This window comes from Dendrobates tinctorius, unplaced genomic scaffold (genome assembly GCF_039654945.1).
Source record: "Dendrobates tinctorius isolate UK_male_01 unplaced genomic scaffold, ASM3965494v1 ptg000196l, whole genome shotgun sequence".
Lineage (NCBI taxonomy): Eukaryota > Metazoa > Chordata > Amphibia > Anura > Dendrobatidae > Dendrobates > Dendrobates tinctorius.
Genome location: NW_027361863.1, coordinates 9958617 through 9983273, shown reverse-complemented (window position 1 = coordinate 9983273; position 24657 = coordinate 9958617). Strand labels below are relative to the sequence as shown.

The window sequence follows — 24657 nt, the reverse complement described above, 5'->3', positions numbered from 1 at the left end:
AGGTCTACCTATGATGTAAATTACAGACGCCTCTCATCTTTTTAAGTGGTGGAACTTGCACTATTGCTGACTGACTAAATACTTTTTTGCCCCACTGTATCTTCACCCCAGAGTGGGGTCTAGAAGGCAAATAGCCTTCTGAATCATTCAGCATTTGGTGTGCTGAGAGTTCCAGAACTGTGATAAAATTAGCTGAACCTTTTTGTTTTTTCCTGGAGCGGGTGGATCTCTGCAACCTCATAGACTGTGCTATATGTAATTTTCTGTTTTCTCACTACACCAGGGAGATGTTTATTTTTCTGAACGATGCACTGGTTTATGCTGTACTATTTTAATAAACCAGTAGAAGAAACAAACAAAAAACTTTCCTGTGTCTAACTCTGTGAGCAGCTGTGTCAGCCAATCTACCACAATATATATATATATATATATATATATATATATACAGTACAGACCAAAAGTTTGGACCGGAAATGGTTTTCACTTCACAGGTGTGCCCTGTCAGGTTTGATAAGTGGGATTTCTTGCTTTATAAATGGGGTTGGGACCATCAGTTGTGTTGTGCAGAAGTCTGGTGGATACACAGCTGATAGTCCTACTGAATTGACTGTTAGCTGCTTTTTTCTTGCCATAATACAAATTCTAGTTAAGAAAAACGAGTGGCCATCATTACTTTAAGAAATGAAGGTCAGTCAGTCCGAAAAATTGGGGAAACTTTGAAAGTGTCCCCAAGTGCAGTGGCAAAAACCATCAAGCGCAACAAAGAAACTGGCTCACATGAGGACCGTCCCAGGAAAGGAAGACCAAGAGTCACCTCTGCTGCGGAAGATAAGTTCATCCGAGTCACCAGCCTCATGGACATGCGCATGCCTGTGTTTGAAAACGCATGCGTTTTAAGAGTTAACATGGCTAGAAACTGGATAAAACGCATGCGCCTAAAAAACGCATGCATAACACATGATGCGTTTTTTGCATGCGTTTCTATTGCACACGAAGCGCTGCGCTAAAAAACGCTAATGTGAAAGTAGCCTAAGGGCTATTTGACCAAGAAGGAGAGTGATAGGGTGCTACGCCAGATGACCTGGCCTCCACAGTTACCAGACCTGAACCCAATCGAGATGGTTTGGGGTGAGCTGGACCGCAGAGTGAAGGCAAAAGGGCCAACAAGTGCTAAGCATCTCTGGGAACTCCTTCAAGACTGTTGGAAGACCATTTCCGGTGACTACCTCTTGAAGCTCATCAAGAGAATGCCAAGAGTGTGCAAAGCAGTAATCAAAGCAAAAGGTGGCTACTTTGAAGAACCTAGAATAGAAGACATATTTTCAGTTGTTTCACACTTTGTTTTAATTATATAATTCCACATGTGTTAATTCATAGTTTTGATGCCTTCAGAATGAATCTACAATGAAAATAAAGAAAACTCTGAATGACAAGGTGTGTCTTTTGGTCTGTACTGTATATATATACATACAGTGGCGTAACTACAAAGTTATGGGCCCCCGTGCAAACTTTCAAATGGGGCCCCCCATGCCAAAATACACGCACATCTCCGCTCCGTACACCTTGTACACACATGGCTCCGCTCCGCACACCTCGTACACGCACATCTCCGCTCCGTACACCTTGTACACGTGCGGCTCGTACACACACGGCTCCTCTCCGTCCACCTCATACATATGCGGCTCCGCTCCGTCCACACGCGGCTCCTCTCCATTCACCTCATACACATGTGGCTCCTCTCCATACACCTCATACACATGTGGCTCCTCTCCATACACCTCATACACATGCGGCTCCGCTCCGTACACCTCGTACACGCGCGGCTCCGCTACGTCCACCTCGTACACACAAAGCTGCGCTCCATACACTTCGGACACACATGGCTCCGCTCCGTACACCTTGTACACACACGGCTCTGCTACATCCACCCTGTAAACCCCTCCTGACCCCACACATAAACTTACCCTCATCCAGCACCAAAACAACCAGCACAGCAGAGTCCTGCATACACAGAGGCTCCTGATCATGTGACTCACGACTTCTCCCCTCCTGTGACCTCATCACAGGTCCTGTGCGCACAGCAGCCATCGGGTCAGGCCAATTGCAGCCTGGCAGCCAATCAAAGCACGGAGCTGCACAGCCAATGAGCGGCTTCAGCTCCGCGATCGGGCCCCTAGGCACTCCAGGCCCCGTCGCAGCTGCGTCCGCTGAAACCGCGGTAGTCACGCCCCTGTATATATATATATATATATACTAGCTGAAGAGCCCGGCGCTGCCCGGGCATAGTAACTAACTGTGGATAGTTATAACAAATTATAATTATCCTCCATCCCATAGTCCGGTGCCCATATGCCCAACATACCTATCCTCCATCTCATAGTCGAGTGCCCATATACCCATCATACATATTCTCCATCCCATAGTCCCATACCCATATACCCGTCATACATATCCTCCATCCCATAATCCCATACCCATATACCCATCATACATATCCTCCATCCCATAATCCCATACCCATATACCCATCATACATATCCTCCATCCCATAGTCCCATGCCCATATACCCATCATACATATCCTCCATCCCATAGTCCTGTGCCCATATACCCATCACACATATCCTCCATCCCATAGTCCCGTGCCCATATACCCATCATACATATCCTCCATCCCATAGTCCCGTGCCCATATACCTGTCATACATCCTCCATCCCATAGTCAACCATTATGACATCATAATGAGCGGCGGGGCTTGCAACCTATGATGTCATCAGCGTCGCCATGGCAACCATTATGACATCATAATGAGGGGCGGGGCTTGATACACACACACTTTTTCCCCATTATGTAGATAGGGGCAAAATTGTTTGGTGAATTGGAACGCGCAGGGCTAAAATTTTGCCTCACAACATAGCTTAGGACGCTCTCGGGGTCCAGACGTGTGACTGTGCCAAATTTTGTGGCTGTAGCTGCGATGGTGCGGATGCCAATCCCGGACATACACACATACATACATACACACACTTTGAGCTTTATATATTAGATATATACACTCACTGGCCACTTTATTAGGTACACCATGCTAGTAAGGGGTTGGACCCCCTTTTGCCTTCAGAACTGCCTCAATTCTTCGTGGCAGAGATTCAACAAGGTGCTGGAAGCATTCCTCAGAGATTTTGGACCATATTGACATGATGGCATCACACAGTTGGCGCAGATTTGTCGGCTGCACATCCCTGATGCGAATCTCCCGTTCCACCACATCCCAAAGATGCTCTATTGGATTGAGATCTGGTGACTGAGGAGGCCATTTGAGTACAGTAAACTCATTGTCATGTTCAAGAAACCAATCTGAGATGATTCGAGCTTTATGACATGGCGCATTATCCTGCTGAAAGTAGCCATCAGATGTTGGGTACATTGTGGTCATAAAGGGATGGACATGGTCAGCAACAATACTCAGGTAGGCTGTGGCGTTGCAACGATGCTCAATTGGTACCAAGGGGCCCAAAGAGTGCCCAGAAAAAATTCCCCACACCATGACACCACCACCACCAGCCTGAACCGTTGATACAAGGCAGGATGGATCCATGCTTTCATGTTGTTTACGCCAAATTCTGACCCTACCATCCGAATGTCGCAGCAGAAATCGAGACTCATCAGACCAGGCAACGTTTTTCCAATCTTCTACTGTCCAATTTCGATGAGCTTGTGCAAATTGTAGCCTCAGTTTCCTGTTCTTAGCTGAGAGGAGTGGTACCCAGTGTGGTCTTCTGCTGCTGTAGCCCATCTGCCTCAAAGTTCGACGCACTGTGCGTTCAGAGATGCTCTTCTGCCTACCTTGGTTGTAACGGGTGGCAATTTGAGTCACTGTTGCCTTTCTATCAGCTCGAACCAGTCTGCCCATTCTCCTCTGACCTCTGGCATCAACAAGGCATTTCCGGCCACAGAACTGCCGCTCACTGGATTTTTTTTCTTTTTCGGACCATTCTCTGTAAACCCTAGAGATGGTTGTGCGTGAAAATCCCAGGAGATCAGCAGTTTCTGAAATACTCAGACCAGCCCTTCTGGCACCAACAATCAGGCCACGTTCAAAGGCACTCAAATCACCTTTCTTCCCCATACTGATGCTCGGTTTGAACTGCAGGAGATTGTCTTGACCATGTCTACATGCCTAAATGCACTGAGTTGCCGCCATGTGATTGGCAGATTAGAAATTAAGTCTTAACACACAGTTGGACAGGTGTACCTAATAAAGTGGCCAGTGAGTGTATATATATATATATATACACTGTATATATATCTATTATATAGTGCCTTGAAAAAAATCACTGTGCTAGAGAAGGTTTGCAAAAAAGAATGGGCAAAAACTTCAGCCTCCAGATGTGCAATGCTGGTAGACACAGACCCCAAAATAATTGGAGCAGTAATTGCAGCGAAAGGTGGTCCTACAAAATAATGACTCATGGGGCTGACTTGAAAAAATGTGGAAACGTTTATGGGGTATGAACACTTTTTCAAGGCACTGTATGTACTATTAGATCAGAATTGTATTAGTCTCCTTTTATTTTAAGTTTATCATCCGTTTCCTGCTGATTATACGACATTTTATCTCTACAGAGGACATCGCTGTGACATCAACAATGAGATTTTAACTTTCCACTTCTGTCCGGCTCTTTAAGCTTTATTAAGAGGATTTCAGTCGATGGGATTTTGGCCAAGAATAGTTAAGTAATACAAGTACCCTGGACTGGTAAATTCGCCCATATGTGTCTTCACAGCTACTACAGAGCATGCATACATGGCCGCTGCTAATTAGAGCAAGGACTGAAGACCAAGGATTCTTGTAATCTGTACCTCTCAATGGTTCCCTCTGGAAAAAAATCTCCATAAATCCTTAAAGGAAACCTATCTGGATGATTTTACTCCTGCAGCTAGTGGTATGAATGTATAGATCCTAGTACAACAATAAAAATGACACCAATCTTGTAGTAATTGGATGTGCCAATGCTGAGAAATCAAACTTAGAAGCCAGGTAAAAAAATTTAGCCAGGAAGTGCATCAGGGGCGTGTCAGCGTATCACCAAGTGCATGGACACGCCCCCAGTGCACTTCCAAGTTTCCATGTTGACTCAAAGCTCGATTTCTCAGCTCTGGCACATCGGATTACTACAAGACTGGTGCCAATTTTATTGTTGTATTAAGACTTATACAACCAGACCACTAACCTTAGTCATAAAATAATTCCCTTTAAGTTGTTTTTTTTAACGTAGATGCTGTCTAAAACTCACAATGGCCACTTTTAGAGCTCCTGGAGGAGTTTCACACTTGCTTTAATGAAGTGTTCATATTGTGCACGATGCATTATGCAACTAGGGAGATTTTCTGTTCAGGAGTCAAGGACGGAAGATTCTTCTTACCTGAAGCCCTCTGTACACTGGCACGAGTGCCCGTTCACCTCATCCACACACAGGGCGTTGTTCTGGCAGCGATGGTCTTTGCAGTCATCATAATTCAGGCTGCAGTTCTCCCCTATATAGCCCGGTGCACATTCACATCTAGGAGAGGAGACAGGCAGGGTTTTCTCATGGACTGATGGGTAAGTAACGGCACCAAACAACATTTCTGTCCCAAAGCTATTAGTGAAGCGCACATCGAGAGGGTGATTCTCCAATGGGCTTTCACCTACTTTTGTGCCCATGATGTTATCATTTGTTGCACCCTATAGGACACATTTTTTGATCAAAGGGGGCTGACCGCTCAGGACCCCCTCTATAGAGAGCCTGTGCAGACTTGAATGGCCCTATGTAATACTACATTTGACCTGTAGTGGGCGCTCTTGGGGAAATAAGTAATAAGCGCTTTGCTGGCGGCGTGGGAAAATATCCCCCCGGTGGGGATGTCTGCAGTAAGATGACCTTTTGTCGTCCTTGTTCTCCGTGCCAGTTTTCCCCTCTGACCCACTGTTGGATACAGAACATAATTTCCATGGTACAGTTGGGAGGGGGTTCACTTACTTTGGACCCTCAGCAGTTGTGATGCATTTGGATTGAGGATGACAGGGGTTCAGTTCTGCAGAGCAAAAATCCAATAACTGTTCGCAGTATTCACCTACGGAACAAAATGGAAAACCGGGTCAGAAAAGAAGAAGGTATTTGTGTTGGAGAGTTAGGGTTCCGTGCACACGTTGCGGATTACCCTGCAGATTTTTCAGCACGGATTTGGCTAAATCCGCAGGTAATATGACCTGCGTTTTACTTGCGGATTTTCTGCAGATTTCCCCTGAGTTTTGACACCTGCAGATTCCTATAATGGAGCATGTGTCAAAATGCTGCGGACCCGCACAAAGAATTGACATGCTGCGGGAAAGAACCCGCGGATTTTTCTGCAGCATGTGCACAGCTTTTTTGATTTTAGATTGACTTTAATGGTACTGTACACACCGCAGCAGAATCCTCAACATGTGCACATACCTTTAGGGTACGTGCACACGGCATCTTATTCAGGTATATATCCTCAGTAAGCCTCTGGAAAAAGCGCTAAAAAAACACCAAAAATAATGAACATATGCAGGAACATAAAAAAGAGTCGCTGTGCACACTAGGGTGACCGCAAAAAATCGATGTCGGAATTTTGTCCGTCTGGACCCCACAAAACGATTCCCCTTTCCAGATATTGAGAGAGCCAAAATTTGAGCTCGATCAAACGGCGTTAACCCGTACCGCTCGTCGCTCAAAGTTTGAAAAAATCCAAATTGAGGTATTTTAAGATTTAGGTATGTTGCATAGTCTGTTAGACTATAAAGAATGTGACAACAACATTGCAGAAATAGCCCTGACCAAATTTTCGAACCATTTGTGGTATTTGAATGCAGAGTTGGTGGGATTATCGTTTTTTGATCCCACCATTACAGACAATGAAAAGTTGTTAATGGCTAATAAATTGCTCAGTAGCACAGATGAACCATCAGAGCATGCTAGGGTTGTAAATCCAAAAGTTAGGAAAGAAAAATGAAAAGAGGTAGGAAGTAACCGACTTTAACGACCTTCTGACAAAAGATGAAGAACAAAAGCAATATGTCCTGCAAGTTGTAAGCAAATGCCGAGCATTATATTCTGATGTTTCAAAAACTACTTTAACAAACGCTCTAGAATAGATTAGATAACTATGTAAAATTATCAACTCCTGTAGGTTAGCGTGCTCTGATGGTTCATCTGTGCTACTGAGCAATTTATTAGCCATTAACAACTTTTCATTGTCTGTAATGGTGGGATCAAAAAACGATAATCCCACCAACTCTGCATTCAAATACCACAAATGGTTCGAAAATTTGGTCAGGGCTATTTCTGCAATGTTGTTGTCACATTCTTTATAGTCTAACAGACTATGCAAAATACCTAAATCTTAAAATACCTCAATTTGGATTTTTTCAAACTTTGAGCGACGAGCGGCACGGGTTAACGTCGTTTGATCGAGCTCAAATTTTGGCTCTCTCAATATCTGGAAAGGGGAATCGTTTTGTGGGGTCCAGACGAACAAGATTCTGACATTTTTTCCCCCCATATGAGATCCGGTCACCCTAGTGCACACGTTCTGACTTTGGAAACTTTTCTTTAACAGCTTTAAGCTTTGAAAGCCGTGAAGTGGCGAAAATAAGTGACCGGTCCAATCTTCTGGCAGCATATATATGTTATATATGGGATTAAAAAAAAACTCCGGAGGGAAAGTTGCTGCAAAAATTGTCCAGAAAGGTATTTTTCTAAGCATTTTCTGCTTCAAAAACTATGCGGGGACACCGCCGTTTGAAGGGTGCCATGTGCACATACCCATATGTAGCTATTCTGCTGGGTGTAAAACACATTTCTGCTTTTTCAGAAGATTTTTTAGCTAGATAGAGCGATGATCAGGGGCGATCGTTCTAACAATCATCGTTCTGTGAAAAAAACACTCAAAAAGTAAGTATACTTTTTTAATTTCATTAATGTCCAGGAATTACAAAGTAATTAAGTTCTAGAATATGCCTCCTTCTTTTGCAAACACAGTGCAGTGCTATTTCACTGCCCAGATCATGCTCCTTTAAAAGCTGCTTTGAACTGCTGCTTCACAATATTTGCATACTTGTACACTATATTCAGTCTGTGTATGGGATTCTCTTTGTCAGAGCCTCTTTGCTTCCCAGGAAAAGTCTCAGTCACAGAATTTTTAACTTTTGTACTGATTACCAATCATCGCTCTTTGTAAAAAGCACTCGAAGCACCTAAACTTTTTTTATTTCATTATTTCTTCAGGAACCACAAAGTTATGAAGTTTTGGAATATGCTTCATTACTATATTACTACCTCTTCCTCTACCAAACGTTATGTTGTAGTGCTATTTCACTGCCCAGTTCATGCTCCTTTAGAAGCTGCTTTCAACTGCTGCTTCACAATATCTATACAATATATTTAGTCTGTGTATGGGATTTTCCCCTTCAGAGCCTCTTTGCTTCCCATCCCCATTTTCACACAAGAAAGGTATCATACACAAATATTTTGACCATAGTGTAATGATTTTTGTTCAGCAGCAGATGAAAGCATCTTCTACAGGAGCATTAACTAGGCACTGAAATGACGCTGCCGCATAGTGTATGGGAAGCAAAATAAGTCAATGAAGTATAAAACAAAATGTCATGACTTTACAAAGGCTGGAGAATAAAGAAGAGTCTCTGCCTAACAGACAAGCAAAATTAAACACATTTTTCTAGTGTGCAAAAAGTAAAAAATCAGTTTGTACAAAATTGGGGAAATAATAAAAATGACCAGTTTACCTGTGTATTGTGGCGGGCACTGACACGTGTACATGTTTATGCCATCTACGCAGGTACCGCCGTTCTCGCAGTCACTGTACTTGCATTCATCTCTGTTTACCGCACATGTTGGACCGTCAAAACCTTCGGCACAGGAGCATCTGAGGGTGACAGGGTACGGCCATAAGTCACAGAACACAACATGTAGAAGTGCTGCAGTTTTTCATGTCCCAGAGTTCACGGATAAGGAGCACTTCAAGCTTTCAAGGCACTCCATCCCCATCATCTGTCACACAGCATGACATGAAAATCTCCCTGTGATCCCCTATATATTTAGTTAGCATACATATTACCTGGAGGCTCGGCTCTTTTTTAGCTGTGCTGTAAAAGTGACAGATAAATCTTGTATGTGCACGGTGCAACATTAAATATAAATCCCATCCTGAAATGTATGAGCAGCAAGAGACAGAAACAAACACAATTTCTTATTGCAAAATCCATAGTCCAATTATGTGCAGACTCTAGAGCAATATATTACCGGGGTGCTGGTTAATAAAAGGCTCCTACCTCCTATGGGCGCTCCTGGGTGCCAGCGCCATACCAAATGCCATGCTTAACAGTATTTCCAAGGCAAGGCGCCTGCTCATGTAGCCAAGCCAGCCCCCTTCTTTGTCACAGCCAAAGCATAGAAAGAGGAGGAGGCTGGCTTGGCCAGCACCCTTCAGTCCCTTATCTGGTCAGATAACACTGCCCTATGTCGCGCACAGGACTTGAGACAAACTGCTTATTATTTACCCACTATAATGTGACCCGCTCTGGGAGTACAATATAGGCATTATAGGAAAGTATTTTATGGGTAATATCTGACAGCTTTATATGGGCACTAGATGGTACTATTTCACTACATTGTGGACATATTATTTAGGCATCATGTGATGGTCTTATTTTAGAATTGAATTACATTATTGTTTGAACATTAATATGGCGGCTGTTATGAATGGAGGAGGATAGCAGGCCCAGGCTAAGCCACAGAAAACCAGAGAGGTTGGTAACTAAGCGGATTGCAGACCCCTGATCCTGTCCACACAACTAGCAGTAACCGTGGAGCGTGCCTACGATGATCCTAGACGCCTCGGCACAGCCGGAAAACTAAATAAGCCTAAAGCAAGAAAGGGGAAATCTAAACTGCCCCAGAGCAGACCCCAAAGAATAGATAGCTCCCAAACATATATTGTCTGTGAGACAAGATGAAAACACAAACGCAGGCAGGAAAATAGACTGAGCAAAAGATGGGGCCCAAACTGACTAGACAGGACAGGAAAGGAAAGACACTGTCTGCAATCACGCAAAAACCCTGAAAAATCCAACACGTCTGATGCAAAAGACACTGAAGTCACACGACTTCGCCCCCACTATATCAGCACTCTGGTATATACTGAAGGCAAAGCAAAAAGAGACCAATAAAAAGGGGACAAAACAAACTGGCACAAGCAGTAACATATGGGCTGGAGCTGGCCGACGCGCACCAAGAAGAGATAGACAAAACCAGATCAAATACAAACAGAATAGCAAATAAACCACTTAGCTGAACCATGCAGGGACAGAGCTGGAGAAATCAGACCTCAGGAGGAACAGGAAGCAAATCACCAGCAGGGATAGAGGGATTCGGGTGTCTTAAATCCCAATCAGAAACCCCAGATTTCCAATCGTCATCATCATTATCAGGTGGCAAGCCTCTGTCAATCAGATCAGCTCCATTACCTCCAGTAACCACCAGAGGGAGCCCAGAAAGAGAACTCGCAACTCCTCTGTCGATCTGACCAGCTCCACTACCTTCAGTAATAACCAGAGGGAGGCCAGAAAGCGAATTCACAACAGGCGGCATAATGTGATCCCTATGGGACCACTAGTATGTTAGTATTGTGTGGGTAATATATGGCAGTATTATGTGGACACTAGATGGTAGTATTATTTGGATAATATATGGGGGCATTATTTAAGCATTGTATTATGGTGTTATTTGGGCACTGGGTAGTATATGGCAGTGTTATATGGGAACTAGATGGTAGAATTTCAATACATTGTGGAGATATTATTTAGGCGTCATATGATGTTATTATTTGAGCACTATATGGCGGCATAATGTGATCCCTTTGGGAGTACTATTTAGGCATAGTATGTTAGTATTGTGTGTGTAATATATGGCAGTATTATGTGGACACTAGACGTAGTATTATTTGGATAATATATGGAGGTATTATTTATGCAATGTATGATGGTGTTATGTGGCACTGAGTAATATATGTGAGTGTTATATCGACACTAGATGGAAGAATTTCAATACTGTGTGGAAGTATTATTTAGGTGATGATATTATTTGGGATTGATTAATATGTGGGGCACTATATGGCAGTATTATGTGGACATTAGATGGCAGTATTATTTGGATACTTTGTGGAGATATGATTTAGGCATGATATTATTTCAGCATTGAATGACATTATTATTTGGACACCATATGGCACCATAATATGATCCCTCTATGTGAGTACTATTTAGGCATAGTATGTATTGATAGTATTGCTTTGGTAATATATGGCAGTATTATGTGGACACTAAATAGTAGTATTTTGATACTTTATGGAGATATTATTTAGGCATCATATTATAATATTATTTCGACATTAAATGATGTTAGGTGGGTAGTACATGACACTAATATGTAGGTATTATATGGTAGTATTTCAAGACTGTTTGGCGGTACTAATGAGGGAATGGTATTATTTGGGAATTTATAATTGGTGGAGAAAGGTTGAACTTGATGGACCTTGGTCTTTTTTCAACCTATGTAACTGAATTGTGTGGGCAGTATATGGCAGTATTATATGGGCACTAGATTGTAGTATTATTTCAACACTATGTGTAGGTAATATTTAAGTACTGTGTGATGGTATTATTTGGGATCTGAATGAGAGTATTGTGTGGGGAATATATGGCAGTGTAATAAATGGTGACCTGTGATAGGTTGGGGCTCTGTTGATGATTATGCATCGGAGCACACCTGCTCGAAGTTATATATTTGAATACTAAAATTATACGACTGTCGATACAAATGCATGACCGGTGAGCGCAGGCAGCTGCAGAGAATGGTGAAATACTGTATTTTTAGGTAGGCTGATGATGGGAAATGTAAATAATATCCATGTCATACATCCGGGGGATGAACCATGCAATAAATGTAGTTATACATCACGGATGCAAATATTAGCTCATGTACTAGGAAGATGCCACTACAGGCGACATTAAGCTCTGCGCAGAGCCCTTCTCAATCTTGATAAGGATCTCTCATCAGGGCCCAAATGTCAATTGTCTTGTAATTTGGTCTCGATGGTACATGGCTTCTTTGCACTTAATATGCAGAGTGCATTGACTTGTCGAAACTTCACGTGTATTTTTGTGTTGTATACAACCACGTTTGCTCCCTAAGCAAACCTCCGCTAAATGTATCTTACTGGAAGCTGATCCTACAGATGTTGCAGACCTGAGCTTGTCAAATGCAGCAGAAGAGATGTTATCATTGGGCACGGGTTATTTGTGGTTTTACATAGGACTGCCATTTTGTTTTGTAGCAGATCCGGGGTATTTTCTCACATAGCTGCACATTTTTTTTTTCTTTCCCGTAAAGTGCATATTACAAAATCTCATCCACACGCTGCTGAAAAACATCCACAGTGCGGAATATTCTATATAGGCTTTATTCACTCTTCAGTAGTTTTTATGAGTATTTCTATGCCAAAACCAAGAGTGTCTCCAAATCACAGGAGAGCTCTCAATCTTTCAAATTCACGTTTTTCTCTGTAAGTTTCACTCATGGTTTTTGTCTTATAAAATCTAATGCAAAATTCTGACCAGATATTGATGGGTGACTGAGACCTTACGCTGCGTCAGATTTCACTCTCCACTATGCAAAGAGGAAAATCTGTAGCAAACACACAGAATTCCTGCAATAAAATCTGCATGAAAACCACATAATTTACTGCCATTTTTCTTGTTTTTTGTGAATACTCCTCTGCTTGAAATCTGTATATGTTGCATTGTGATTAGAACAGAACTTAAGGCTATGTGCACATGCTGCGGATTCACCCGCAGATTTTTCCGTGCAGATCCGCAGGTAAAACTGCAGGTAAAGTGACTTGCGGTTTTACCTGCGGATTGGCCTGCGGTTTGACACCTGGACAATGGAATAGGTGTCAAACCGCAGCGGAATCCGCAGAAAGAATTGACATGCTGCGGATTTAAAACCGCAGCTTTTCCGCAGTGCAAAATCCACAGCATGTGCACAGCGGATTGTAAATCCCATAGACTTACATTGTACTGTACGCTGTCTGCAGAACTGCTGCGGATCCACAGAGGCCAATCTGCAGCGGATCGGCAGCAGAATCCGCAGCGTGTGCACAGACCCTTAGAGTACTCCTCAAAAAAGCCAAAAGACAGGGGTGTTAGCGCAGTCCTAACGCCAACTTAAAAAAGTTTCTGGGATTCAGATTAAGTCCGGAGAGCAGAAATGCAGAACTTGTGATTTCCAACAATCTCCAAAGCGTTCTGGAATGTTCGTATATTTTTATCCTTTCTGAATATAGGCGTTTTGTACCAAAATGTAGGAGTTTCCTCCATAATCACAAATAGTAGAATTCATAGCTGCATAATAAATAAAAACACTCGGTGTATCCACCCAGCTTAGTCATATCCCTCAACAAGATGTTGTTTCAGTGTCTTCTCCGAGACTTCTCACTCCCCACGAGATTTGGAAGGCCTGAAGACATGAAGCCTTTCCTTACTCTCACATGCGACGATTTTGCTTATCCTCAATAATCCCAAGTTCAGGACTCTGAAACTGTAAGAATGGGCTCTGCAGTTGGGCTTCATTCATGGTCTATGGGACTCGGCTTTTTCAGACAATCCGATGTGCAACATATGGAGTGGAGGCCTCCATTTTATTCAAGATGAGTCTACAGAGCCCCGATCTTAGAATAGGCAATAAATAGTTTTAGCGAGAGACCTGTTAACTACCTCAAGAGGAGCAGGGAGAAACCAGTTGGGGGCAGTCCAGACTGGTCATGGTCTTCCTCTTCAAAGTAAGTTTTCTCAGAATCACCAGAGCATTTCTTTTCCAAAAATTTTATTTTTGACTTGAACAGGGAAAGAAGTTGGAAATTGAGGGGGAGGGGAGGGTAGGACAAGGAAGGGGAAGGAAGGCGGAATATAGGATAAAAACATACAAAAACAGTGAGCAAACATGTGGTACCATTGAGCATAATGGTTTGTATAACGCCAACAGAAAAATGTAAAACACAGCTAAATTGTAACTTATTGGATAGACGATGGGAATGTGTGATCCCATCTTGACCATTTATTGTGGAATTTTTTAAATTGGTCATGTGCAAGAGCAAATTTGAGCTCATATGTTCTGTGTTGAACCAGTAGAGATATGATGTCTTCTATCTTTGGGAGGAAATGTCCCCTCCAGTGATATGCTATCGAGTTCTTAATAATTAAACAAATGTGTAGGACTAAAGGTTTCAAGGAAGAGTCTATGCAATCTGAGTTTAACGAATGTAATGCTAAATGGGGGGAAAGTATAAAAGGTTTACCTAGCAGTTTCCCAATAATCTTGGATGCTTGATACCAAAGCAATTTGGTTATTGGACAGTCCCAGAATATGTGGAAGAGGTCACCAGAGCATTTCAAAGAAAAATATACCTGGCTGCAATCATGCTCCCAGACTCATAGAATCGTAGAGTTGGAAGGGACCTCCTGGGCCATCTGGTCCAGCCCCCTGCTCAAAGCAGGATTCGCTAAATCATCCCAGTCAGATGTCTGTCCAGCCTCTATTTGAAGACTTCCATTGAAGGAGAACTCACCACCTCTCGTGGCAGCCTGTTCCACTCATTGATCACTCTGTCAAAAAGTTTTTTCTAATATCTAATCTGTGTCTCCTCCCATTCAGTTTCATCCCATTGCTTCTAGTCTTTCCTTGTGCAAATGAGAATAAAGATGATCCTTCTACAATGTGACAGCCCTTCAGATATTTGTAGACAGCTATTAAGTCTCCTCTCAATCTTCTCTTCTGCAAGTTAAACATTCCCAAATCCTGCAACCTTTCCTCATAAGACAGGGTTTGCAGACCGGTCACCGTTCTGGTCGCTCTTTTCTGAACTTGCTCCAGTTTGTTGATGTCTTTTTTAAACTGTGGCGCCCAAAACTGGACTCTAATTCATGCTTCCCGTAATATTAGAGTGTAAAGGGTAACATTTCTCTTTGTGGAGAGTGACATATCTGACATTGCTAGTGTAATGAGACGTATAGGCAATATAATGCTCCTCTGGGAAAGTAAATATACGAATTGCCTCTGTAAAGAGGAAAAGGACTTGAACCCTAGTGCCATCTATTGTAGAAATGTTACCCCTTACACCTCAGTCAGAGGCCTCTTACACAGCCAAATCAGATGTCATACATTGCACCAATGAGGGGCAACACCCCAAAACATGTGTCTGCTAATTGAGATTCTGGTTTGGCTTTTATCCAAAGTCATGTGGCAAGGCTCGTTAAAGGGTTGATATTGACTTTTAGGATTGTTACTTCCAATAGCTGGCACTAGAGTTCAAGTCCTTTTCCTCTCCGAAGAGGCAATTTGCACATATTAGTGGGAGTAGTACTTGCCTTGCCCCAGGCACTGCAAGCCATAGACAGCACTTCTGGTTTCTGTCAATCCCATAAACATTGAGTGGCAGGGCGTGTGCACTATACTTTATAAATGATCCCATCCGTGCCTGCCCTAACACCTAATCCCTATCCCAGGCAAACACACATTAGGACCTATTTCATAGGGAACCATTCAGAGTGTATTCCGAGTCGACCCAGGGTGCTCAGTCATGACTTCCAATCATCCGCGTTCCTGTGGGACAGTCTCAGGAAGCTGGTGTCATGTGATGTCCTACTTTCCAATTGTAGCCACTTCTTTAGGTCTTCAATAAAACTAAATACAATGGTGGCGCCGGGAATCTGAGGCTCGGTGTGGGAGACATAATGACGTCACTAGATCATTGGACCACACATGGATTAACGAGGCTTGGAGAGTATTTTTCTTCTTTTTATAATTGCTGGATGAGTTGACGGGCACTGGGGATCACGAGGGCACTGTGGTGTCATTATAGTATGTGAGTGATATTGTGCATGGGGGGCACTGAGGGCATCATACTGTGTAGGAAGTGTCACTGTGGAAGGTAGTAATGTGGGGGCATCATACTATGTGAGAGGCTTCACTGTATGTGGAGGATACTGAGGGAATCCTACCATGTGGGGTGAACTGAAGGTAATGTTGTTAAGATGGGGATACTGGGGAAATCATAAATTGTGGGGGGACAACGTGGGCAGTATACTGTGTAGGGGGCATCAATATGTAAGGTAGCTTTCTGGAAACATCATGAGGGAGGAACTATGAGGGTGTCATACTCTGGAGAGTCATTGTGTGTGGAGGACACTGGGGGAATCCTACTATGTGGGAGGAACTGGGGGCAACATACTGTGGAGAGGAGAATACTAGGGAAATCACACTGTGTGTGGGGATAATGGGGCATTATACTATGTTGATGGCATCATTGTTTTAGTTAGCTTTCTGATAACATCATGAGAGGGACACTGTGGGGGTGTCATATTCTGTATGGTGGCATCATTGTGTGTGGAGGACACTGCGGGAATCCTACTATGTGGAGAAACTAGGAGCAACATACTGAAAAGGGGATGACACTGTGTGAGGAAAATAAGGGCATTATACTGTGTAGATGGCATTGCGTAAGTGGCTTTCTGGAAACATCATGAGGGGGGACATTGTGGGAATGTAATACTCTCTATGGGGGCATCATTATGTGTGAGGACATAGGAGGAATTCTACTATGTGGGGGGAGGTAAGGCAACATATTGTGTAGGGGGGACACTGGGGGCACAATAATGTGTTGGATGACAATGGGGACATTATACTGTGTAGGGAACATTATTGTGTAAAGTAGCTTTCTGGAAACATCATGATATGGGACACTGTGGGGGTGTCATACTCTGTATGGGGGCATCACTGTGTGTGGAGAACACTGAGGGAATCCTATGTGGGAGGATTGGAGGCAACACAGTATATAGAGGTGACATTGGGGAAATCCTACTATGTGGCGGAAGCTAGGGTCAACATACTGTGAGGAGGGGGATACTGGGGGAATCATGCTGTGTGGGGGTACAATGGGGCATTAGACTGTGCTGATGACATCAATTGTATGTGGAGAACACTGGGGGAATCCTACTGTATGGTGTGAACTGGGGACGGACAACATACCATGAACAGGTGACACTGGTGGCATCATGCTGTGTTGGGGGACAATGGGGGCATTATACTGTGTAGAAGGCATCATTGTGAAAGGTATCTTTATGAAAACATTATGAGATGGTACACTGTGGGGGCCTCATACTGTGTATGAAGGCATCATAGTGTGAGCAGGGGAAACAAGGGTCATTCTACTGTGTGGAGTAGGAAGCGTCATTGTGTAAGGTTACATTGTGGAGTCAGTCACCAATAGGTGAGACATTGAGGGGGGTGTCATACTCTTTATGGGGTCATCAGTGTATGGAGGATGTTGGGAGAATCCTATTATGTGGGCGGAACTGGGGGCAACATACTGTGAAGGGAGGACACTTGGGATATCACTGTGTTGGGGGACAATGGGGCATTATACTGTGTAGGGGGCACCATTATGTAAGGTAGTATTGTGGGGCCATATAGAGGGGGGACACTGTGGGGGCAGTATTCTCTGTATATGGGTGTTAGTGTGTGTGTGTGGCATCATACTCTGAATGGGGAAATCTGTGTGGGTATTAAATTGTAAACTGTGATGGCAAACTATCAGGGCCTTCACTGGGGGCGTTTATATTTGTATTTTTAGTTCACAAAAAGAACTAGGGTGTTAAGGGTGTGGTTTGGCTGTAAAAAAAATTGCCGCAGCACCGGACAAGATGTTGTCTTTCCTGTGCTTCAGAGTCCTTCCCCGTCCTTCCTATGGTGCTTCTCCGAAACATCACTGGAAAGATACACATGATATAAGCCACGTTCTCATATAAAGGAATTCCACTTATCGGCACAGAACAAGTTAACACGCCTTGTCAGGAGGCCGCTTGTCTTCACTTCTTCAGAAGAGAGGTCTTAAACACTAAGTAATGCTGTAGGACGGCCGCGATACGCCTATTGTAATGCCTAAAAATGCAGCTCTTGAAAATAGCATCTGCGGCATTGTTTCACTCCATATCCTTCCGTTTTGTTTTTTTTTCTCTTTTCCCTCTCCCATTTGCCCCTTATTAATAATGGAGGAATTCACACATTGCTCAAAAATGCCAGAGCTTTAATTTGAAATAGATTTGACTTTCTGAAAGTTCCCCAAAATAAAAGAAATAAAAAAAAAAAAAAAGAAAAGCAGCTCGGAGACATTTGTGTGCAGGTTGAAAGCTGTGAAGAGTAAATGGTTTGACTGAATGGCTTTGCAAACCCCAAAGGAAAATATAGGCCTATTGTAAAGATGCTTGGTTACCATGGTAACAGAACGAGAGGCCATTTAGTATTTTTTTTTACATCTGGTAATTTTAGGCTCTTAGAAGCAGGTCTGGTCATTTCTGCCTCTTGATTCAATGTAATTTTCAAATAACCCAATTCTACCCGTTTCTCTTCTTTTTTCTCCTTGATTTAAGATTTATTTTCAGAAACTAATTATCTTCTAGGGATTGGTGAAAAGCAGCGACTCCGAGAAAAAAAAAAAGAAAAAAAAAAGTGTGTTTCCTTGTTTTAGATGCCTGGACTGAGATGCTGTCAGTTTCGATGCATCTGAAGTTAAAAGCAAATGACGGTAATTATCGGAGGCTCCGCCGCTCTCCACGTAGCGGGAACAGGATTACAATTTAGAAATGTAAATATGTAAAGATAGTGACAGCTCTTTATTGGCGCTCGTCAGACCTTCTTTTTGTGTGTGTGGGGGGTATAAGCACACATCAGATGGCAGCATAATGTACACACAGGGTTAATTGGGGGTGCATGAAGAATTCTAAAACAGTTTAGATAATCATCCCGTGCGATTTACAAAAAAAAAAATGGGAACTATATGGGGGGGGTGCAGGGATGGAGGATGCAATTTATCAATAGCAAGATTAATATATGAATGTACTGAAGTGGTGCTGGTGGTCTACAAGTCTGATCTAAGGGTGTGTGCACACGCTGCGGGTTCTGCTGCGCATCCGCAGCAGGTGTCAAACCGCAGGGGAAAACCGCAGGCTAATCTGCAGATAAACCGCAGGTCTTTTGACATAATCCACAACGTGTGCACTTACCCTTACAGTGAGGGGCTGGTGGACCATAAAATTCTAAACCCCCCCATGCAGAGAGGCATAATGCTATAATAAAGCAGGAAGGGACCTAGTGCTAAGTGCTGTACAGCAGGAAGGGACCAAGCACACAGTGCTGTACAGCAGGAAAGGACCAAGCACACAGTGCTGTACAGCAGGAAGGGACCAAGCACACAGTGCTGTACAGCAGGAAGGGACCTAGCGCACAGTGCTGTACAGCAGGAAGGGACCTAGCGCACAGTGCTGTACAGCAGGAAGGGACCAAGCACACAGTGCTGTACGGCAGGAAGGGACCTAGCGCACAGTGCTGTACAGCAGGAAGGGACCAAGCGCACAGTGCTGTACAGCAGGAAGGGACCTAGTGCAAAGTGCCGTACAGCAGGAAGGGACCGAGTGCACAGTGCCGTCCACGAGGAAGGGACCTAGTGCACAGTGCCATACAGGAGGAAGGGACTGAGTGCACAGTGCCGTAGAGGAGGAAGGGACCGAGTGCACATTGCCGTACAGGAGGAAGGGACCGAGTGCAAAGTGCCATACAGGAGGAAGGCACCGAGTGCACAGTGCCGTACAGGAGGGACCGAGTGCAAAGTGCCGTACAGGAGGAAGGCACCGAGTGCACAGTGCCGTACAGGAGGGACCGAGTGCAAAGTGCCGTACAGGAGGAAGAGACCGAGTGCACAGTGCCGTACAGGAGGAAGGGGCCTAGTGCACAGTGCTGTACAGCAGGAAGGGACCGAGCGTACAGTGCTATACGGCAGGAAGGGACCGAGCGCACAGTGCTGTATAGCAGGAAGGGACCAAGCACACAGTGCTGTACGGCATGAAGGGACCTAGCGCACAGTGCTGTACAGCAGGAAGGGACCGAGCGCACAGTACTGTACAGTAGGAAGGGATCGAGTCAGTGCACAGTGCCATACAGCAGGAAGGGACCTAGTGCAAAGTGCTGAACAGTAGGAAGGGACAGAGTGCACAGTGCCGTACAGGAGGAAGGGACCTAGCGCACAGTGCTGTACAGCAGGAAGGGACAGAGTGCACAGTGCCATACAGGAGGAAGGGACCGAGTGCACAGTGCCGTACAGGAGGAAGGGACCGAGTGCACAGTGCCGTACAGGAGGAAGGGACCGAGTGCACAGTGCCGTACAGGAGGAAGGGACCGAGTGCACAGTGCCGTACAGGAGGAAGGGACCTAGCGCACAGTGCCGTACAGGAGGAAGGGACCGAGTGCACAGAGCTGTATAGCAGGAAGGGACCGAGTGCACAGTGCCGTACAGGAGGAAGGGACCTAGTGCAAAGTGCCGTACAGGAGGAAGGGACCGAGTTCACAGTGCCGTACAGGAGGAAGGGACCTAGTGCACAGTGCCGTACAGGAGGAAGGGACCGAGTGCACAGTGCCGTACAGGAGGAAGGGACCTAGTGAACAGTGCCTCACTATTATGACACTGTAGGAAGGAACCTAGCGCACTGTTCTCTATTATTACCAAACTGTACAAATGGAATTACCAAACAAAGGTCTATTATTACAATATTGTAGGAAAGGACTGGTGGAAGGGACCTAGCTTACAGTACCCCACTATTACGACACTGTAGGTAGGGTCCTAGCGCAGTGTTGTACTGCAGGATTGTACCTAGCTCACATTGCCACACTACTACAACACTGCAGCGAGGGATCTAGCACACAGTGTACGTTTATTACCACACTGCATGAAGGAACTTACCGCACAATACTCTTTTACAATACTGTAGGAAAGGACATAAAGTGGTTGACCACTACTAGGACAACCCTATCTCAATGTAAATGTTTGGCCGCAATAAAATAAAAAAGCTTATACTCACCTCCTGTGCCAGCGCCGTTTCCGTGGTGTTGACACTCGCAGTACCGGGGCTCTTGGGCGGTTGCAGGACACGTGGTGCCCGGCGCCCAATCAATGCTGGTGTCACTATCTCCGCCTTGAACATGAAGAGGAAGTCAGAGATCAGTTGCTGCCCGATCTTCCTCTTCATGTTCAATTCGACAGTGAGTAGCATTGTTACATACTGTAGAAAGGGACTAAGCGCACAGCACCCTACTATTACAGCACTGCGGGAAGTGACTTAGCATACAGCACCCTAGTTTTATGGCATGGCGGGAAGGGACTGTGCAGCACCCTAGAATTATAATACTGCAGGAATGGATTTTGGACACGACAATGTAATTTTACAATACTGCAGGAAGGGATTTCACGAGATGGAGGACAATCCTCTACCTGTCAGAGAGGTCAAGCACCAAGACAGGGGTGTGACTGCTTCCTCTGCACCCCCTATACCTAAGTCCAGGATTAAGTAAGTAAAACACAACAAAATAAGCCATAAAAAGTAAAATGTCATAAAATAAAGAAACAGATGGAGTAGTTATTCCGGAGACCCGCTATAGTCAATTCCTCTGGATCCGGCAGCATACAGGCGATTGGTCACCTGTTATGTACATGGTCCACACAGAGCTGTATACTCAGGGTGAACAGCCACGTTCTATGAACATGTGCTGTGAATGGTGAAACCATTGCTTTTTGTTCACATATCATCTTTCCGATAATGTGCCGTCACAATGGAGTCAGATCCCCGAGTCTTACATTATCCCGCACATCAACTGCAAAACGTCCCAGAAAAAAACTGCAAAATATAAACATATCCGAAAAGTGGACGTCTAGGCTTTCTTTATGAATCACCTTCGTTACATCTGCACTAAGACCTTGAAATTACAAAATTGGAGATTTTTTTTTTTTTTTTTTAAGTTTTTCATTCCTTCACTGGAAATAAGAGAAGCCTCGTGTTGTCAGAATCACACGTTTAGCAAGCTGTTTGCAAATCATACTGCCATTTTTAGAGGTGCTTAAACTGGAAACTTAACTTTAAATGTTACCATAGAAACCCGACATAAAATGTTCTGAGGCCCTGAAGCCTGGAAGAATCTATTTTAAATGCACCTGCAGACAAAATCCTTGACAATAATATCTGCGATCCTGACAAGAGTGCACTTTTTATTAACTAATGTATCTGAGGCTCTCCGTCAGATGCACAAGATTTTTTTTTCATTATCATTTTGTATTTTTTTTCTTGCATCTAAACTGTAGCCACCGGAAAAAGCGGAAGACGCGCTCTCGTCCCCATGTTGTTTAATGGATTTTTTTTTTTCCTGAAAATGCTTGTGTCTTCTCCGCACCGCATGAAGCGTACGGTTAAGTATGTTCTGTAAACTTCTCTGATGTGTTTTTCCTCTAAGATGTAAGGTGAACTGGGGATAGACTCGCATTCCAAGTTCGAAATTTTTTTAGGTTCACAAGCTAGAGTTCTCTTTTCTTTCTTCAACGATGATATAAAGGCGCTTCCTCCCTGATAAAAATAATACCTTTTTTAAGTAACAGTTAGAGATGGGCAGAGATCTGGATGTTAGTGTCCAGCAGGTTCGGCCGAACGGTTACTAAAAGTTTGGGTTCTGGTACCAGAACAGTACCAGGACCCAAACCCGGACCTCATTCACTTGAATGGGAGGCCCAAACATCCAGTATTTGCCACGTTGTCATGTGCAAACATCTGATCGACAGTAAAATTGTCAGAGAGCTGTGTGAGCGTGATCGTGCAAGCTGTGATCGGAGGTATAAAGTTTACCTCTGGTCACAGCTGATGGGACTACTGCTCCCATCAGCTGACACCTGCTGCTCTAATAACAGTGAGAGCAGGAGCCGCTGATGAGAGTATTCATCAGCTACCAGCTTCAGCAAGGCTGGTTATCAAGAATACAGGGGTCCCCACGCCGTATTTTTTAATTATTGAAATAAAAATTAAATAATTTGAAAGACGGTGTAGGTCCCCCCCCCCATTTTTGACAACCACCCTTGCTAAAGCAGAGAGCTGGGGGCTGTCACCGCAGTGAAATTCTGTCGGTGAACTGACCTCTGCACCATGAGACATTTTTCTCTCTGAGTGCAGAGGTTACCGCAGTTCACTTTCCGGCTGGGAACACAGCCTCAGTGACTAGAAGTAACCTTGATGATGTCACCACCAGTCACTGACGCTGCACTCGCAGCAGCTCATTCACCAGTGGTTCTCAGCCTGGACAGTCGTATCTTGGCACCGTCCAGGTTGAAAACTATTTATCCCCCAGACATGGATTACGGTGTGGGACAGACGGACGGAGAAGTGAGGGATATTGTTGTTTTTTATTTTAGTTTTATTATAGGTAACGAGGGAATCAGTGGAATTAGGTGTTAGGTGAGTATAACTGTGTCTCTTTTTAAATAAAAAGTAAAAGTGTATTTTGTTTTATTTCAAATAAAAGACTTTATTCTTTCTATGTCTTTATTTACCATATAACAATAGGATTAGTAATGGGTAGGTGTTGTATAAACGCCTCTCCATTACTAAGCTTTGGGATTGATGTCACGTGACAATACAAAGGTGACATCAACCCTACAAATAGTCTGGTGCTTTGCCAGACTCTTTTCACATGCCCTGTGCCAAGTGGGAGGAGCCGAGTAAAGCTCCAGAACTGACGCATCTAATAGATACGCCTTTTCTGCGCTGATATTTTTTGCTGGTGGGGGGCAATATTCATTGCTGCTTACCAGCCTGAGAATACCAGCCCCCAGCTGTCTGCTTTAGTAAGGCTGGTTATCAAAAAAGGGGGTGGACCCTATGCCATTTTTTTAAATTATTTATTTAAATAATTAAAAAATATGGTGTGGGGACCTCTCTATTCTTGATAACCAACCTTGCTGAAGCTGAGGGTTGTACTCCCCAGCTGTGAGTTTTGCCTGGCTGGTTATCGAAAATACAGAGGAACCCAGCCCGTTTTTTTTAAATTATTATTTATTTACAGCGCAGGAGCCGGCTAATAAATACTCCTGGTCTCGCTGTTATTAGCGGCAGCAGGCATTGGCTGATGGGAGCAGTAGTCTCATCAGCTGACAACAATTACCGGAGGTAAACTTTATACCTCTGATCATAGCTGCATGCTCATGCTGTCATTTGACAGCGTGGAAACCGCGGCTCTCTGACCGGCAGTGATGATTTTACCGCCGATCAGAAGTGGTGTTTACTGCGCTTTCAGGCACATGACAGTGTGACAAACACCCGGTGATTGGGGGGCTGAACCCGAACAGTAACACGGACTTCCTGGTGAAGTCCGTGTTTGGTGCTTGAGCAGTAGATGTTCGGTATGGATGCCGAACTTTACTGTTCGGGTTTGCACATCTCTAGTAACAGTCCAATGTGACAAACATAAGAAATCTAGAGTAAAAATCCTACGCAAATCAAGTTGGGGGCGTGTCAAGAAACAGCCCAAGTGTGGTCACTGACACGCCTCTAGTGCACTTCTAGCCAATGCCCTTGGACAGCTTCTTGACACGCCCCCAGCTTGAATTGCATCTTCTACACTAGATTTCTCATGACTGGCACATCGGATCTT

At 44.1% G+C, this 24657-nt stretch overlaps 1 protein-coding gene across 1 annotated transcript in view; it reads right to left on the bottom strand.

The window, feature by feature from the left end:
- Positions 1 to 24657, bottom strand: part of SLIT1 (slit guidance ligand 1) — a 424914-nt gene that overhangs the window by 14142 nt on the left and 386115 nt on the right. Inside the window, exons 29-31 of the mRNA XM_073552870.1 lie at positions 8811 to 8950; positions 6022 to 6115; positions 5425 to 5562 (exon numbers count right to left, since the gene is read on the bottom strand). Coding sequence (XP_073408971.1) covers positions 5425 to 5562; positions 6022 to 6115; positions 8811 to 8950 — 372 coding nt within the window. The remainder of the gene's footprint in view (positions 1 to 5424; positions 5563 to 6021; positions 6116 to 8810; positions 8951 to 24657) is intronic.